We start from the raw sequence: 19264 nt of genomic DNA, 5'->3' as shown, positions 1-19264 counted from the left end.
TGTACTCATGTGTTGGGTTTCATGGCAATGACTGATTATTGGTTTCACTCTTATTGAGATATTTAGGGGAAATCTGGCTCCTACACAACACCATCTACTAACTTAGATGATAATGGAGTCAGTGAGGTTATTAATGACCTTTCCTGAGCATGCCAGAGCTGGGCTGGCTCAGAAGTGGTGCAAAAGGGATGAGCTTACAAAATAAAGAAAGTAGGGGAAGTTACAAAAAGGTGAATACAAACATAGAAGGACCCTGGGAATTATCCAGTACAAACTCTGTGTTTTACATGTGAGGAAACTGAGGCCTGAAAGGGTTAAAAAATTCGCTTGAGGTCACCAAGCTAGTTGGTGATAGGCCTGAGATAGAAACCCAGATTTCCAGACTCTAATACAGAGAGTTTTATCACTCCCAGATAGAAACCCATATGCACTTACCTGCAGTTTGTCTATTTGTAGATATATTTGTAAATACCTTGGTCTATTTGTAAATACCTGAGTCTAACATCCCAGATTCCTTGGAAATGATACTGTAAGGGCATTCAAGAGTCAGTTGGAAGTTGGAGTGCCACTGGATGGTATATGTGTTCCTTTAAAAACCCTCAAAGTCAGGATTCCACATACACTGTGAAAAATAGTTGCAAATACTAGTCAATGTAGTATTAAGCTCTTCAGTCTGGGGTGGAGTGGGGAAGAATTCAACCCAACACCTTGACTCACCTTATACAAATGGAGCATTTGGCCAACCTGTGAGGGCATGAGCACCTGAAACTGAACTTGCCACTTGTCAGGAGGATTTTTCATATTGAGCAGAGGGCTGGTCAGTTGCAGATGATTCTTGTGGTCTCTTCTGAGATGCTCTAATATAAATCTGCCTTATAAGTTGTGGATGTGCATGTATGCAAACATAGGCCCCATGAACATCCACTGTATCCTAATGTTTAACCAGAGCATTGGTTTTATAGCCTCTGGTTGTGCCTATAGACAACACTGAGACAACCATTTACAAAGAAAGCATCCTGTCACTCAACTTGGTCATTTAGTCTGCAACTCCTTTATAAATGACTCTCTCTGCTTTGTGCCAAACCATAGGCTTTCTTTGGAGAGTTTCCAAGCTACGTTTTTTCCTATCCTAATCTGACAGCTGGAATATTAGAGCTTTTTTTACATGGTGTGGGTTGCTTGCGTACACTAAATCCTATTTAGTTTTTAGTGATTCATAAGCAGTTTAAAGGAAAACTTCCAAACACATTTTATCTGTTCAACCTCCTGTTTAAAAACTTCTGGAGTAGAGGAATGCTCCTTTCCCTTCTTCTTTCACCTTCCCTTTCTGTTGTAAAGCAGTGAGCTTAGAGCACTGAATAAGAGCCAGGAAACCCAAAGGGTAGTACAGAGAAAAGAGCACTAAACCAGGTCTCCAGTCCAAAGTCATGCCACAGGCCAGGTGGATGACATTGGGTGACCCATTTCCCCTATTTGTACTTTATTTTCCTTATAATGAAAAATGATGGCCTTGATCTTCATACCTTCTAAAAACGCTTTGATTGAAGATTGTTTTCCTGCTCAATTTTCTCCAGTTTTCACATTCATGGTTTGAATTACAATGAAGTGTTTTGCAGGTGTGTAGTACCTTTCAGGATAAATTTTCTCCTATTGGAAGATGTATTGTCATCTTTATTGCAGTAATTTAACAGAACCCTCTTATCCTCTTGTTAATCAATAAAATTGATGGGTTAATGTGTAATTTTTTTATAAATGAGTAACCACAGATTTAATACTATGTAATATGTAAACATGATGAATCCATCTTTGATCATTGTGCTCAAGTAGAACATAAGAGGGCAAGTATGACCCTACTTACCTTGGGCAACTGAGCATCTAGCTATTTGAAGCTATTTAAATGTCTTGTGTAAGTCTCTTAAGCTACTGGCATATGAATAAGAAACATATTTGAGATCACTTTCAAATGTTTATTTTTATTTAGTTTTACTGAGTAATAATACCTTACATCTCTGTAGAAGCCAGGCATTTTCCCTCTTATCTCTCTCTCCCAAATATCTAGTGTCTCTTAGTGATAACAAGGATAATGCTAAATAACATGGCTAAAACAATTTACCTTCACAGATGTTTTCACATACATTATCTTATTTGAGGGTCACAGCAATTTCCATAGATACTAGTAAGAAAAGTCAAGCCTTGAAGAGGCAAAGGGGCATTAAATAATAGAGCAGGTGTGGATGAACGCAGACTTTCAGGCTTTGCCCTACCCTACTTTTAAGACACTCTTCAAGTGTGACTTTTCAGAGGGGGCATTTGAAAGCTTTAATCAATCATTCTTATACATAAATCAATCACCTCTGCTAAGAATATTAAAGCCCTACTATATGTTATGAAATGTCCTTAGGCACTGGGAGGACAAGAGTGATTAAACTTTTGTTCAGAATAATGCCCTCCCCTCAGTGATGTTCATGTCCTAAGCCCCTAAACCTGTAAATACATCCTATATAATAAAGAGCCAATATGCTAATTAGACCAAACAGCAGAATGACCATCCAGACGACCTTCTGGAGGAAGCCAGGGCTGCAAGGTCCGGCCAAGGCAGCTGGGGCTGTGAGGGCTGAGCCCCTTGCATGAATTTCATGTATTGGGCCTCTAGTTATTTATAAGGCAAGAGGGATTTTGCAGATCTGATTAAGTTAAGGGTCTTGAGTCGTAGAGATGACTGTTGATTGTACAAGTGAGCCCTAAATGTAATCACAAGAGTCTTTTATTAGGGGGAGAAAGGAGAGTCAAAGTCAGAGGAGATATGATGACCAAAGCATAGATGAGAGATTTGAAGATGTTATGCTGCTGGCCTTGAAGGTGGAGGAAGGAGCCACAAGTCAAGGAAGGAAAGTGACCCTTAGAAGCTGGAAAAGACAAGAAAACCAATTCTCCTCCAGTGCCGTCAGAAGGAATACCTCCCTGCTGACCCCATGATTTTAGCTGAGATCCATTTCAACCTTCAGAAATGAAAGAATAAATTTGTGTTGTTTGAAGCTACTGAGTTTGTGCTAATTTACTACAGAAACCACAGGAAACATGCAATGGCTGTCTCAAGGGACTCAACTTCTCTTAAAGTAAACAGATCAATCAGAGTAATTGAGGGTGAAGAAGTGTTATGGAGTTCTGGGTAAGTGGAGACTGGAGGAAAGGCACAGTGTCAGGTTAGGATTCCTCAAGAAAGTAACAAGGAAGATGAGTCACAAGCATCTGGGCACAGTTTTTTTGTGTGTGTGTCATTGTGCCCAAGGTAGGGCTACTCCAGAGGGAAATGAATGTTCCATTTTTTCCTGAGAGGTGGGGGACAGAGCAGTAGAGGACCTACTGGTGCTGAGGATTCTATACGCTGACCCGGTCTTGGCAGAATCATCCCATTTGCTATCATGAAGCATACTGGGTGGTCATTGATGATAGATCTTTGTGAAGTCTCCATACATGCAATATATGAGTATATAGATCCACTGAGTGCAACACTCCATATATATTAGCATAATATTCAACATCCATTAACTTAGACACACAGGGGAATTCGAAACAGCTGAAGCTTGAAGTTGATCATCTGCTTTCTTTCCAGTTTGCATCAGAGCATACATTACGATGAATGGAAGCAATTACAAGCTGATTCAATGACATGTCATCATTTATTGGAGTATAATTCCTATAGCCAATCAGTGTTCTAAAAGTAACAATAAATTATATTAGACTTCTAGTATTACTTGAAGATGTAGGGGACTATGGATCAATGGGTATCTGATACTTGAAAAGCTTCAGCATTCAGTTCTTGTTGAATCTATAATTAACAAATGAAACTAAACTAATCATAGTAAATTGTTCATTTGGCTACATTCTTCTTGTTGAGCACACTGCATGCTAAGGAACAAGAGGGTGATGTGCTGCAGAGTGTGGGCCTGTGCTCTTGTATGTCATGGTGCCCATCAACAAATGAATGCCTCCATCAGACCATATTTGAATGTTGTGTTACTATTATAAAATGTTTCATCCTCTCAGGCTGCTGATTCATCTGGCTTGAATAGTATGTGCTAATAAATGATTGTTTTATATTTTGCTACAGATTGGCTGGCACTTTCCCAAGAAAATATCAGTAAACTGAGAAGTTCTAAATGTAATGTGTGAAATGTAGAAAAAAAGGAGTTCTAAATGTAATGTGTGAAACAGGTAGAAAATAGTGGTCTCTGTGGCACAATGGATAGCGCATTGGACTTCTAGTGACGAAACAGGTAGAAAAAAAAGCTGCTGGTGACTTATGCTAATCAACATTCTTCCCAGCAAGCACTGGCTGGTGTGGATCAGTGAGCTGAGTGCTGTCCCATGCACCATGAGGTCACTGGTTCGATTACCAGTTAGGGCACATGCCTGGGTTGTGGGCTCGATTCCCAGTTAGGGCATGCAGGAGGCAGCCGGAAGAGGATTCTCTCTCATCGTTGATGCTTCTATCTCTCCTTCTCACTTCTTCTCTTTCTAAGAAATTAATAAGAACATATTTTTTAAAAATTCTTCCCAGCAATTACAAGAAGCTTAGGAAGAAAATAGGCATAAAAGGCTTCAAAACTGTTCAGAATTTAGATTTACAGACACAGTTATTAGTAGATTAAGTCACATTCTATTATTTAATCTCTTTACTTTCTGTATCCAAAAAATGCCTTCATCTTGTAAAATTAAATTTACATTAACTGTGAAATAATGCTTAGGCTCTTTTGATATTTCAGAGAAGGGCATGCACTGGCTGCCACACACTAGCATAGTGTTCATGATGCTTATTAAAAATATTAGGGACCATGATGTTCTGAGACTACTTAGCATAATTTTGTTTTACTAATTTACTATGCAGCAGTGATACTCAATTGAGTCTTAGCATTAATATGCTCATAATATACAGTGCAGTGCCTCCATATGGTACATTGGGTAGAAGTATATTAAACATATTACACAAATAGAGCTCAACACCTCACATATTATTGATCAATAATGCAGCAATTAGACAATTCCACAGTCAAGAAAATAAACACTAGCATATGTGCCCAAGGTCTAAATGAAAATGAGATTGAGGGAACAAATGAGAATAGAGAAATGGAGATAATAAGAGAGGACCAACATAGGTTACACTGTTACACAGAACCCCAAAGCACAAAATCTTTTATTGTTCTGAAGCAGAGCACCAAAACCAATATTGATTAAGCTAAGTGGGTGATTAAGTACACCTAGAAAATCTTTTTTTAGCCTAGCACTGCCCAGTAGAAATATAATGTGAGCCACAAATACAAGCCACCTATGTAAGTTTAAATTTTCTAGTAGACATATTAAAAAAGTGAAAAGAAACAGGTGAAATTAATTTTACTAACATATTATTTAACTCAGTGTATTTAAACATGCAATCTGTATAAAATGATAATTTTTGTATTTAACACGATTTTCATACTTAGTCTTTGAAATCTGATGTGTATTTTATACTTATAGCATATTTCATTTCAGACAAGCCACTTTTCAAGTGCAAAGTTTGGCTGGAGGCTACTGTGTTAGTGCAGTTTTAAATTAATCCATTATAATTTCTCTCCTTCTATTCCTACATTATATGCTCCTTTGGATAAGTGGTTCTTTAGAAGGCTATGACAGTGAGATTGAATGTGTTAACGTCAGGGACTGAGGCTCAGAGTGGCCTATGACTTGCTCAAAGTCACACATATTTAAGTGGCTGAATTACTCTCTCAGACCTTTCCACTACATGGTCTTCTCCTTTCAAAAGTCCATCTTGCATGTGTCCCTCCATTTCATTGTTTTCTTAAAAAAATCACATGGACTATTAGCTAGTCCATTAATAATGATAACCCATAGAAAGCTATTTTCAAAAAAACCTTAAAATAATGCCCCTTTGCTACTAACACTTAGTAACTCTTCCCATGTTCTGAAAGAATAGAATTAGCAAGCATTTTGCAATCAGTGCACAGGATGATATAATAGAAAAGAAAAGTGCTCCTGGAAGTAGAAACCTTGCCTTCATACCTGATTCTATTCCCCATTAAATTAATGACAGTGTAAATGTTAGGCAGTTAGCCCTTCTGGGTCTCCATGTTTTCATCTGTGAAATGAGAGGTTAGAATGTCTGTCTCACCTATTTCTCAGGGTTGTTGTAAGTGTCATGTAAGACCATACTTGTGTAAGTGCTTTGTGAAGTGAAAAGTACCATACAAGTATAAGAGTTTGTTGCTTTTCAAAAGAGAAACAACATTTTTAAATATCGGTGTACACCAGATCCAGTTATTTAATTTGTAATTACATTGATTATTTGTCATTACACTCACCTTCAAAAAATTACACCACTACAGATAAAGCTAAACTCTTCTCAGTTAATCCCCAATTTCTCTCCCTTCCCCTAAATCACCCACTGCAAGTCCACTTCATATAGGCATTTTGTAAAAGTGAGAACATTTAGGTGAAGGCCCAACACTGGACCTGACATAAGCAATCAGCACACCCATACTTTTGAATGACAGTCTTGGCTGGTGACCTCACATAAGCAAAGCCACCTCCACAGCACAGCACATCTGTACCAATACCGGTGGTCTGTGCTGCCACATGTAATATACTTATCATATGTGTAAGGGAGTGTGTGTATTCACTATGACAAGATTCAAGAATAGATTTTGCATTTGTGGGTAAATCCATTGGGTCCATACTAGACTCCTGAGATACACTTGTCTCTCCTATTGACTTAAATACTTTTCTCATAAGCTCTGGAAGAAAAAAAGCTAGCACTTTCTTTTTACTATTAATTGGCAAGCATATTGGCTATTAAACCTACTGTGGAGAAGAAAAGCCAGCAAATACTATCATGCCAATTTAGATAACGATAAAGATTATAATGATGATAGAAATAAGAACTTCTATTTGATCAAGTAATTTTTATTTAAAATGTGAAATATTAAAATATTAAATTGCAAGACAATGTCCATTTGTATTCATTGTTCTTCAGAGAGTAAATGCAAAGAGACAGAAGATTTTAATAACAATTGTGAGCATACTTAGAATAAGCTTTGTTAACCAAGTTAGTATCATTACTATTATTAACATGTATCATGTTTCAAAATATGAACGTATTGTTTTAATTTGCTTTTTAAACAGTCACAGCAGGGTCTCTGAGTACTTAAATAAAACAGAGAGAGTTTATTCGAACAGAAGGAAACTATCCGGATATATTGGTCACAACTTGCATACAAGCACTTCTGACAGCAACCCTCTGTTGAAGAGGAAATTACACAAATTGCCAATTATCATCATCTTTAATAAATAAACATTCTATATTTTTCCTCCCTCCTTCCCTCTGACTTCTATGGGATTGTGTTCAAAAAGCATATTTTCAGTGGGACCATTTCTATTACAGAGTGATTGAGCTCTGATTTACACATCAATTACTCACCTTCATGGAGATTTTCATGCTCCCCTAGCTGACATCAATGAAGCATAACTGTGTAAATGCTTTATTTCATACCAGTTTTGGATAACTGAGACTGATAACTAATCATATTGAGAGACAATGTGCTATAATATAGGAAACAATAAATGCTTCCTTTGAAATCTCATCTATTCTTTTTTTAGGTTTTATTTTATTTATTTATTTTCTTTATTGATTAAGGTATTACATATGTGTCCTTATCCCCCCTGTGCCTCCCCCCACTCATACCCTCAACCCCTGGTGTCTGTGTCCATTGGTTAGGCTTATATGCATGCATACAAGTCCTTTGGTTGATCTCTCCCCCACCCTATCCTACCTTCCCTCTGAGGTTTGATGGTCTGATTGATGCTTCTCTGTCTCTGGATCTGTTTTTGTTCATCAGTTTATGTTGTTCATTATATTCCATAAATGAGTGAGATCATGTGATATTTATCTTTCTCTGCCTGGCTTATTTCACTTAGCCAGTTTGGCTCAGTGGATAGAGCGCAGACCAAAGGGTCCTGGGTTCGATTCTGGTCAAGGTCATGTACCTGGGTTGCAGACTCCTGGCCATCTCATCTATTCTTTATGCACTCACCATTCATATGTTTATCTCAGTCATCCATTTCTTTCTGTAAGACTCTAGCTCTCAGTATCACAAGTGCAGTTAGGGCTTTACCCTTGAAATAAGTATTTGCAAAAGCCAGACTTTCATTTTCCAGCTTCCTCAAAGAGCAGAAAACCTTGCTGTTTTCCTGACAGTGTTTTAGACCAAACGTGGACAGATAATCTGAGGGACTGATATTGGGTGCATCTTAAATATCTTGTTAACTTGTCCATATTTGTCCCATGGGATCATCTTTAGTGACAGTTGTTTGGTATGTACTTGAACTAGCTGGAGTGCAGAATGTGAACTCCTCCATTGCTTAAGGTCCAGCTGGAACACAGCTGCCTGATTTTACTTCCCACCCCATGCCAATCTGATATTCCTATAGCACTTTATATCTGTAGTCATAACATGCTTTACCCTGTACTGTGATTATTTTGGAGTGGATTTACCTTTCCTTCTGGGCTTGAATTTCTTGAAGACTTGTACTCTGTGTTATTTTTTTCTCAGCACCAAATATGTAATGTGGGCACCCAGTAAATAAGTGTTGATTAAATAGACAAATTGATTAATATATTGATTAATATCTTTGTCAACATTTCTCACTGAACTTGGGCAGGAAAAATATATTGTCCTGTCATTTTTTCATTCAGTCAGTCAAAAACTCTTTATGGAGAGCTGAATACTAAGCTTGGCACTTTTCCAGATAAATGGGAAGCAGAGATGTGTTATTCCTCTCTGGTGACAGTTTCATTTAACACTCACAGTTCTCTCAGTCAGAGCAGGAAAGGGGGAAGGAAAGATGGGTTGGAAAGTCAAAGGAGAGTTGCACTGGGGTAGAAGGAATAGGAATGGATAAAGTAATTTGGAGTAAAAGAGATAATGTCTAAGATCTTGGTTATCTACATTCACTGTGATGAAACTCAACATTTTCACTGTGAACTGGCTCAGAAATGCAGCCTGGAGGTGTACTAGTTTGCTAGGGCTGCTGTAACAAAATACCGCAAACTGGGAGGTTTAAACAGCAGAAATTTACTCTCTCAGTTCTGGAAGCTAGAAGTCTGAAACCAAGGTGTCACTAGGTCTGGTTCCTTCTGAAGGCTATGAGGGAGAATCTGTTCCAGGCCTCACTCTGAGCTTCTAGTGGTTACTGTCAATCTTTGGCATTCCTTGGTTTGTAGCAGCATCACCCCGATTTCTGCTTTTATCTTCACTTAGCATTCTCCCTGTATGAGTCTGTTTTCAATTTTTCCCTTTTTATAAGTTCACTAGTCATATCGGATTATGGACCCACCCTACTGTAATATGACCTTATCTCATCTAATTACATCCACAATGACCCCATTTTCAAATAAGGTCACATTCTTAGGTATGGGGTGGGGTTAAGTCTTCACCATATGAATTTTGAGGGGACAACCTTCATCTCATTATAGGGGGAACCTTGTCAGGCATCTTGTCAAGATAAGAGGGAGAAGTGTAACCCAGGAGAAAGTCACAATTATAGGTCCATGTGACACATGAAAAAACAAGCTTGACATCATGAGAGTGTGCATAGGCAGTCAGATAAGCAGATGGCTCCTGGCAGTTCTATGCTGCAGTCTTGATCTCATGCTCCCAGTTGTATGCTCAGGCCAGAGCTCTGTGGAGTGAGCATGCCATGGAGAGTCAGGGGCCCAAAAGGTAAGCCTTAAGGGGGTAGAATTGACTTGGGTAAAAATTAGTGAATACACGCTGATAAAAGTGTTTGGTGAGACATGAAAATAGAGTTAGCTAAAAACTGTCAGTTATAAACTGCTTGTTACGGGAACTAATTTCCTTAGTTTAAAGTAATTAAGAATATTATTTCTGAGAAAATATTGTTTTAAAATAAGTAGTTTTTGAAATTGTCTTGCTATAAAACTGAAAATAAAATATCTTTTAAAAGTGTCCTTTATGAGAAACTGAGTTATATCACTGCTTTGAGTTGGAAAAGAATTCCTGATATATAATGGGTATAGAGAGGAAATACTTTGGGCAGATTTTTTCTTAATTTGAAAGACACATTTGTTCTGTGTAGGTTGGCTTCAGAAGCAATAGGTATGGAGCTGGGGATGTGGTACATGGGATGGAGCCAGGGTACATTGGGGCTGAATGAGGGATCATCAGGAGCAGAGGACCAATCCAAGCCTTGGGCAGCTGGTCACAAGGCAGAATTACAACCAATCAGAAAATCCTTTAAGCCACCGCTAATACTCAAAGTCTGTCACTGTCTCCTCTTCTGTGGATCTATGGAATCATTTGTGATAATGAAAAGCTTACATTTCCTTGAAGTAGATCAAGATTTAGATCTAGCAGCGCTTTAGAGCTCTGCATTAGCATTGATTGATTGTTTTAAAGAGGGAATCATAAACAAGAAAATTTCAAGTTGACACTGAAGAATGCATGAAGAAACATTGGAAGACTAAACAAGAAAATAAAAATTACCATTGATTGGCAATGGAGAATAGGGTATATTATGATGAGTGGAAGCAGGAACATTTTATATAATTTTTATTTTTATATAGTTTTAATTTTTGAACCAATTCAAAAAAATAAACATATAAATAAATACATTTACTCTATTCATTCTCTGATTGCTTATTTTCTTGGCTCGTTGTATCAATTCCAGGCCTATACTAGTGTTTAGGAAGCATTTTTGAAAGCTTCTGAGTCATGCAGTTCTTTGCAGCTCTCTCAATTTGGCCACATTGAATGTGAGGTGCTTGTAAGTCATTGGTTTGTGTTGCCAGTGGGTCAGTGAGCCAGAAGGAATGATAAACAAAGTCTCCTTTTTAATGAACGGGTCAGAACTAAAGTTATTTTTAAACACGTTTCTATAAAAATGAAAATCAGACACTAAACTTTAGAAAAATGATAAAAGCAGAAAATAAACTCAGGAATTCTTAGATATTTATTGTTAAATGGAGTCTTCTTATAGTGGAGTACTCAGTATGGAAGAGAGAGGGGATGCTTGTCACAAGGTTGAAGGAGATAAATATGCATGATTGTAAAGGGATAGCTAACACATTCTGAACTGCCTAGGAGAGAAGGGAAGTAATACTTGTTGGGGAGACCAACAACTCTTAAACAGCCAGGGATATTGGACCCCATCTCTTAGCCAAAATTTACATTATGCAAGGACAAACTAATTTAATTTCACTGGAACGACTGCTTTTGAAGAACATTTCTACAGGTTTCTAGAAAGTTATTGATATACTGATGACTACTACAGGCAGATAGGAACCTTAGAGTTGCCAAAATCATGGTCATTCTATATAAAAGTGGCATGTAATAGAAATGGAATTTTAGCACACTCAGATAATATTGTTGATAATCACTATCAATTTGAGTGTCTACCTGTCCTTGCTGTTCTGAGAAGATCTATACCATGCTCCAAAAATCTCTTCTAAGCTGAGCTATTTTTCTGGGAGTTCATATTATACACATATCCCTGGATCAATGGCACCATGCCTGTTGTGTGAACAGAGCTTAAATGTGTGGATGTACTTTCTCTTCTACCTACCAACATCTTTTGTGGAAAACAAGCCTGGGAGTGCAAAGGTACATCAGATCATCAGGAGACAGACATATGTTTTCCTGTGGCCTCTGATGGACTTACAGGTTCAAACACAACCTTCCTGAATCATAAGAAATTTAATTGAGTACATAAAGAGGTCCTCATAATTATAAACTGAAGTAGGTATGACAAGAGGCTAAATACATAGCTCTGGGTTTAATTAGCTGGTGCTTCAAATTAGTAATTTTGGTTTCAATCAGAAATCAGTGACATTCTATACATTGTGAAAGCCTCATCTAGTTCATTCCTCATTATACCAAGCCCTGTGAAGCTTTCAGTATAATGCTATGCTGAGCAAAAGAGGAAAAATTTGAAGAGATTTGGTTGCCTTTCAAGAGCAGTGGAACTCTATGGAGATTAAACCATTCTCACTAGAGATATGAGAATTAATTGTTCTTTGTTATATGTTGTAAAAAATGAATCAAGGAGTTTCCTTGCAACAGATACCACCCATGTGCACAATCAATCTGCTATTCAGATTTTCATGTGGAATTTGGTAGCTAATGAACTGATACAAAATGCAATCCAGAGTCTCCAACAAATCAACACCAGATAGGAAGCACAGAAAGTTCCTTGACTGTTAGCCACTTGAAGGGTTATCCTGTAAGTTGAAGCATGTTTCCATTTATTTATTTTTTTTTCTTTTAGAGTTTTAATTATATCTTTGCCTCAGGAGAAAGAAGGTCGTTTGCAAAGCCAAGAGACAAATGTACTTCAGTTCTCTTCATGGGAGAATCAAATATGATATATGGGCCCATCATTGTGGGCTATTTGTGCATGTAATGATCAGATAGCTAGAAAACTGATACCTTGCTCACATTTTTCAGAAGCAAGAGATTTTGGCTCTTATCTGTGATTATCTGTGTTTTGAGAATCATCTGCTCTGGAAGGCAAACAAATTGTGTCCTTCTCCTTTGTAACAAACCCTCCTCACACCCTGACTAAATATTGCTTTAACTTGTTCCCTCCACCTCGACCCCTGACATCCTATCTTTCTTACATTTTGACAAATTGATGATGGGCTTGGGTTACTCACAGCCAATGTATGGTGCTGAGGTCGAATCTCGTGTACCACACTTCATGGACTGAAGATGTTAATATGCCTGGTTGATTCTACATCAATCTCTAAGACAAAGAAACTGCAAAACATGACAACTGTTTGGGGTTCTGAACTCAACTTGTGAATGGAAATGTGAGATGATGCTAGCAAATGTAAAGGTAGACTGGCTTCCAAGTATTTGGACTTGGCATCTTTCTGGGCAGGGCCCAGATGTAAAGCCTGGGTTTTAGGTAGAGGTCTGTATGTTCTTTGTTTTTTTAGACAGGGATAACATTTGTTGAGCACACTCATGAGAACTCTTATGTTTAACAGGGATAACATTTGTTGAGCACAGCCCAGTGAACTCTTATGTATCTGACATTCTTTGTATTATGAAAACATCTTATAAAAGTTGCCACTATTTTAAAAACAAAGAAATAAAATGTTGTTTATCCAGTAGATGAGACTATCAAAATCACTTTGAATTTGTCAGTTCAAGGATTCCTGTGGAGAAAGCCTGATGAGATTAAGTGTAGTGGCATCTTATTTTCCATGTATATCAATATCTAGTTAAGCTGCCATAGATATTTCATGTTGTTGGGCTCTTATTTTGTAAATTGAAGTTATGACACTCACAAACAAACTAGCTTACCAGTGATGGGCATTAAGTTTAGGGCTGCATTCAAAACTTGTAGACTGTACTTTGATATCAGTATATCTCTTGTAATTTCATTAGCTGTTCATTTGTATGTTGATTATCTAATTAAGTCGTAACATGGCAGTATTGACATGTGGAAGGAAAGCAACATATATATATAGTGCATGCTAAGCATATAATTAAAATTTGGCCAGCATATATGTACTCACTTTGGGTAAGTTTATAATCAAAAGCAGGAAGGTGATGGAATGGGAATGGGAACCCAATGAACAAAATAAAAACCAATACTGTAAGACTTAACGTTTTGCACTCGAATGTCGAGTGTGACTCCACACGGTTAGCATTAGAATAAAGGAATCGAGAAAAAAGCAAGCGAGTGCAAAGGGTTAAAGGTTATAGTTTAACTAGAGGCCCAGTGCATGAAATTTGTGCATGGGTAGGGTCTCTAGTGGCTGCCAGCTGCCAGCCAGGGCCTTCCCCTGGCTGCCAGTTGCAGGCTGCCAGCTGGCGCCTTCCTTCGTTCCATGCCGTCCCCTGGTGGTCAGCGCATGTCATAGTGAGCAATTTAACTCCCAGTTGGTCGAACTTCCAAGGGGACACTTTGCATATTAGGCTTTTATATAGATAGATATTCACAGCCTTGCATGATGAAGAAAATAGTATTTTTTTTATAAGGAAGCATTGCATTCTATAAAATCCAAGGACCCAGAATATATATTAGATATTGTCTGGAAGCTTTTCTACTGATCCTCCAATGAAAAAGCCTGAAATGTAATGAACTTCACAGAATTACATGTATTTATAAAACATTTTTGTGTTAAAGTTATTCGAGGCTTTTGACACATTTTTTTTCATTGTTAGAAGTTTGTTGTTCAAGCTAAACCCCTTTCTTTGTGAAAAGGTTCCCCAAAAGGCTTTCAGTCATACAAAATGCAAACTATGGAGAGACAACAACAAGGAGTGGGATTGATTGAGTGATTTGGTTTGTTATAGACTTCCAAAAATGTGTTTAAGTTCTCCTGTGATTTCATTACAACAGGATAACCATGGCTGTGGGCTCAGGATAGAATTCCAGTTTATCTGCAACAATGTATTTAATTTCTTTCCCTTAGGGTTTTGTGACATCTGTGAATTCTGAGCCCTAGGCAATTCGCAACACAATGTAACCGTCAGTACCTTTCTACACAGAGCACTGATTTTTGGGAAGTCTATAATTGCCTGTTGTAATCAAGCAAGGATAAGGGACAAGGATTCTACCATGCTTACATGGTCATAAATATAATTTCTAATAAACAAGTTTCTATTTTCTTCTGTATTCTGCATAACTGGTCAGGATCTTAAAGCTAATGTGAGTAAAGAAAAAAGATTATCTGCTTTCTATGTAGTATCAGTTTGGTAGCCTTGACTTGTATTTTTTTTTTCTTAGTGATAACAAGGGAGAATTCAATGACTTACTTGACTAATTAACCAATTTCTCCTTTTGTTTTTTTTATATTAGTCACTATGAACAAGACCGTAGTGCACTTAAAAAACGGGAATGGGAACGGAGGAATCAAGAAGTCCAGCAAGAAGACGATCTCTTTTCTTCAGGCTTTGATCTTTTTGGGGAGCCCTACAAGGTAGCTGAATATGTATGTAATTTATCTTTATGGAAAATGATTGCTTGTTGCGTTTTTGAACACATTAATCAACATTTAATGTATTTTTAAAGCACCCAAGTCATTTCCAGGATAATATATTTTACATATGAAGTATATACATATACTGTATTTGAGGCAATTGCAAGTTTATAAGGAAGTCTTCTGAGACAGATTCCATCTTCTTTGGTAAGCATAGTAACTTTGAAAGAGACTTGTGAGACTACCTGTCTCCAAAGAGATCTTTACTGCCCAACACTTCCTACAGCAAGGAAGGCCCCTTTGACACTTTCTTCCACTTTGATTATCAGAAAGGCAGTCCCTGAAGACTCTCAATGGATATGCCTATTTCTTCTCCCAATAAATGCCATCCATTGCAAGACCACTGCTTTCTTTTTCCATTTTAAATTGTTAGTAGCTGTTCACTAGTTTGAGTAGTCTTTGAAAATCACTGTTCTGGAAGAAATGGAAAAGCCAATTATTTTTCCTGGTGGTTAATAATCATGGTTTTGGAGAGAGTCCCTCAACCAGAGGGATTAGTGTAGCTTGATTGATTTTCTAGTGGTATTGTGGCTAGTATGTAACTCCAATAATGATTATACTGCTATGTTTAAGTACTGACTTGACAATGACTGCCTCTGAACTTTATATTTGGGGTGGAGGTTGGGGAAAGAACCTTTTGATGACAGCTGGTTGGTTTTTAATGAAATTTAGCAGCAGTATAATTTTCTGTAATAAAACAGAGATGATATAAGAAGTAAAAAACAAAAATATGGAATATTTTCAACAGTAATGATTTTAAAAGAGCACCATTTAGGGGACAGTGACTTCTGGAAAAGGGAAGTTCTTAGTAAGGACTGCATAGGCACAAATACTACTTTGTGGTACAGTTACGCTATTTGGGTTGACGACTAGTAACACCAGATTCTTGATGCCTTATTCAGAATAAGTAAGCAACTCTTGATTGAGACCTTCATGTGTCTTTCAAGTTTGGTTAATTCTGACAAAGAGACTTAAGTCACCTAAACTACTAGTTTTCAATTTGTTAATATAATTCTTTAAAAAAGCATTTTCTATCTCAATTGATTTAAATTTATACTACCTTCAAAGTGTGAATTTAGAGATATGATTAGTTTAACAAACATTTATTGAAGGCCCATTATTTGCTAGTCATCTTTTAGACTAATGTACAAAGAGAAATAAGGCATTGTCCCTGCCTTCAAGGAATTTCTTATCCAGTGGCAGAGATCATCATGAATGAATGAATGAATGAGGGCATGACTTCATGGTAACTGCTAGACAGATAGATAGTGGAAGGATTAATGAAGACGTTGTACCTCATACGAAGGAGTTTGGACATGATTCTGTACATAAAGAGAAGTTATTGCAAGTTTTCAAATCAAGGCATGTCTGGGACAAAGAATTTTAAAAGACAATGTTGAAAATGTGGAGAATGGGAAGGTAAACTAGAGGCAGAAAAAGAAGCTATTGTAATTGGCTAAGGAGAGTTCATGGCAGGCAGCATTTAAGGTAGAGTAAGGAAGTTCAAATGATGGGACTGGGTATCTGTTTGGATGTGGGTAGTGTGATAGATGAATTATTTTTTTCCCACCTGTTTAACTTCAGAAGATGGTGCTATTAATAGGTTGTTCAGGAGAACAACAGGGTTGATGCATATAGAGAAAAACATAATTAATTCTGTGAGTAATTTGTGTTTGAGATGCCACTTGAATATTAGGGAGAGATATCCAGTAGACACTGGATACATGGATCTGGAGCTAAAGGGAATTGTTAAGAGAGAGATTTAGGTGAAATCATGTAGGTGGCAATAGAAGCTGTGAGAATTAATATTATCACTGAGTAAGTTACTGTGTAAGAAGGACAAATAAAGAGTCTTGGGAACTAGCAACATTTAAGGGGTAAAATACAGGGTGTCCCCAAAAATCCTCTCTAATAAAAGAGTAATATGCAAATTAACCATCACTCCGCTACATAAACCACACCCACCAGCCAAGCCACGCCCACCAGCCAATCAGGGTGAGTATGCAAATTGACCCCGACCAATATATGGCTACCAGAAGGGAGGCTTGGGTTTCCCTGGCAACAGAGGAAGCCAAGGTTTCCAAACACTCTGGTGGGCTACAAAGTTTCAATTATAGAAAATCCATCAATCCTAAGAGAAATGGCTGCTGGCCACAGAGCAAGTAGGAGGCTTGGATCCGCTCCAGGCTACAAAGTTTCAATTGTAGAAGGTAAATAAATCCCAGATACCAGGGCCTCTGCTTGGGTGACCAGGGGCGTGGCTGGCCTGCAAACCACCACAGGCCCCTCACGCAGGCCTCTACACACCCCAGAGGAACCCCACCCTTCAGGGCAAACCAGCTGGTCCCCACCCGTGCACCAGGCCTCTAGCCTAAGTAATAAAAGAGTAATATGCAGATTGACCATCACTCCAACACACAAGATCAAGATAGCTGCCCCTATGTAGTCAAATATCCTGCCCCCATTTGGCCACAAGGTGGCCACCACAAGATGGCCAGCAGGGGAGGGCAGTTGGGAGGGACCAGGCCTGCAAGGGAAGGCAGTTGAGAGGGACCAGGCCTGCAACGAGGGCAGTTGGAGGCGATCAACCCTGCAGAGGAGGGCAGTTAGGGGTGACCAGGCTGGCAGAGGAGGGAACTTGGGGGCAAACACGCTGGCAGGGGAGCAGTTAGACATCAATCAGGCTGGCATGGGAGTGTTTAGGGGGTGATCAGGCTGGCAGGCAGAAGCGGTTAGGGGAAATCAGGAAGGCAGGCAGGTGAGCAGTTGGGAGCCAGCAGTCCTGGATTGTGAGAGGGATTTCCAACGGCCCGTTTAGGCCCGGTGAGACATCCCTCAAGGGGTCCCAGATTGGAGAGGGTACAGGCTGGGCTGAGGGACAGCCCCCCCCGCCCCCATGCATGAATTTTGTGCACCGGGCCTCTAGTATATACACATTTTACCAGCTCAATTTTCTAATTCCCAACCCCCTGCTCCAAATCCATACATACCTCTCTCTACGCTACCTTAAAAAAAATTATTTTTCTCTCTGGCCTTTCATTGTTGTTTGCTTGAGTGTTGATTAGATTGAATTTTTATGCTTTTTTATGAGATTGATTTGATTATTCTTTTTGTTTGTTTGTTTAGTTCTTTTGTTTGCTTTGTTTTTGTTTGTTTTTTACTTTTATTTTTCCTTGCCTCACTTGATATTAGTTGGTGTTGCAGTTTGTATTAATCTCCATGCTGGGGTTGCTGGAATTTGCTGGGATTAGTGGTTGTTCTAGTGGAGTCTACTCCCCATATATATAGTTTGTTCCCCTTTTCTCTCTTAGTATCGTTCTTGTCTCTTTTACTTTTTTTTCTTTTCTTTTTTTTTCTGCTCTTTTCCCAAGTTCAGATTCACACTCTTTTGTTGTTGTTGTTGTTCTTTCTTTTTACTCTCCCTCTTCCACTCCTATTCCCTAATTTGTCTTTCTCTGGTGGTTACCTTTATTGGAGGTTATTAATATTGTGAATACAATTCTGTTCAGTGCCTTGTGTGTTGTGCCTGGTTGTGTTGTATTTTGTACGTTTAAATCAACGCCGGAGAGAGAGAACTATATAACCAGACATCCAGAGAAGAGAGACCATGGGGCGACAAAGAAATAGCCCCCATAGGAAAGAGAAGCAGGCATCACCAGAAAAGGAAGTAAACGAATTAGAGGCAAACAACCTATCAGAGAAAGAATTCAGAGAAATGGTCATAAGGTGGCTGTAAAGGATGGAAGACAAATTCGACAATATGAGTAAGAACCAAGAGGAAATGAAGAAGAACCAAGAAGAAATGAAAAATGACATCGCTGCTGTAAAGAACTCAATAGAAAGCATCAAGAGTAGACTAGAAGAAGCAGAGGACCGCATAAGTGAGCTAGAAGACAAGATGGAAAAAAATACCCAATTACAACAGCTTCTAGAAACAAAAATTAGAAAGCATGAGGAGAGCCTAAGGGAACTTTGGGACAACACAAAACAAAACAACATCAGGATAATAGGGGTACCAGAAGGAAAGGAAACTGAGCAAGAAATAGAAAACCTGTTTGAAGAAATAATAACAGAAAACTTCCCTGATATAGGGAAGAAAAAACCCACACAAATCCAAGAAGCTCACAGAGTTCCAAGCAAAATGAACCCTAAAAGTCCGATGCCAAGGCACATTATAATTAAATTGGCAAACACCAACGA

The 19264-nt window shown here is 38.3% G+C and overlaps 1 protein-coding gene across 4 annotated transcripts in view; it reads left to right on the top strand.

The window, feature by feature from the left end:
• Nucleotides 1-19264, top strand: part of AFF2 (ALF transcription elongation factor 2) — a gene marked incomplete at both ends in the record, with an annotated part of 731149 nt that overhangs the window by 214647 nt on the left and 497238 nt on the right. For 2 of the 4 annotated variants that reach the window (XM_079765477.1, XM_079765476.1), the window contains one exon: nt 14884-15004. In XM_079765477.1, the coding sequence (XP_079621603.1) occupies nt 14884-15004 (121 nt within the window). Of the gene's footprint in view, nt 1-14883; nt 15017-19264 lie in introns of all 4 variants that reach the window. The other 2 variants (XM_079765475.1, XM_079765474.1) reach the window with 1 other exon arrangement.

This window comes from Cnephaeus nilssonii, assembly GCF_951640355.1.
Source record: "Cnephaeus nilssonii genome assembly, chromosome: X".
Classification (NCBI taxonomy): Eukaryota; Metazoa; Chordata; class Mammalia; order Chiroptera; family Vespertilionidae; genus Cnephaeus; species Cnephaeus nilssonii.
Note: the sequence above shows the minus strand (reverse complement) of the source record. Positions and strands in the feature narration are given on the sequence as shown.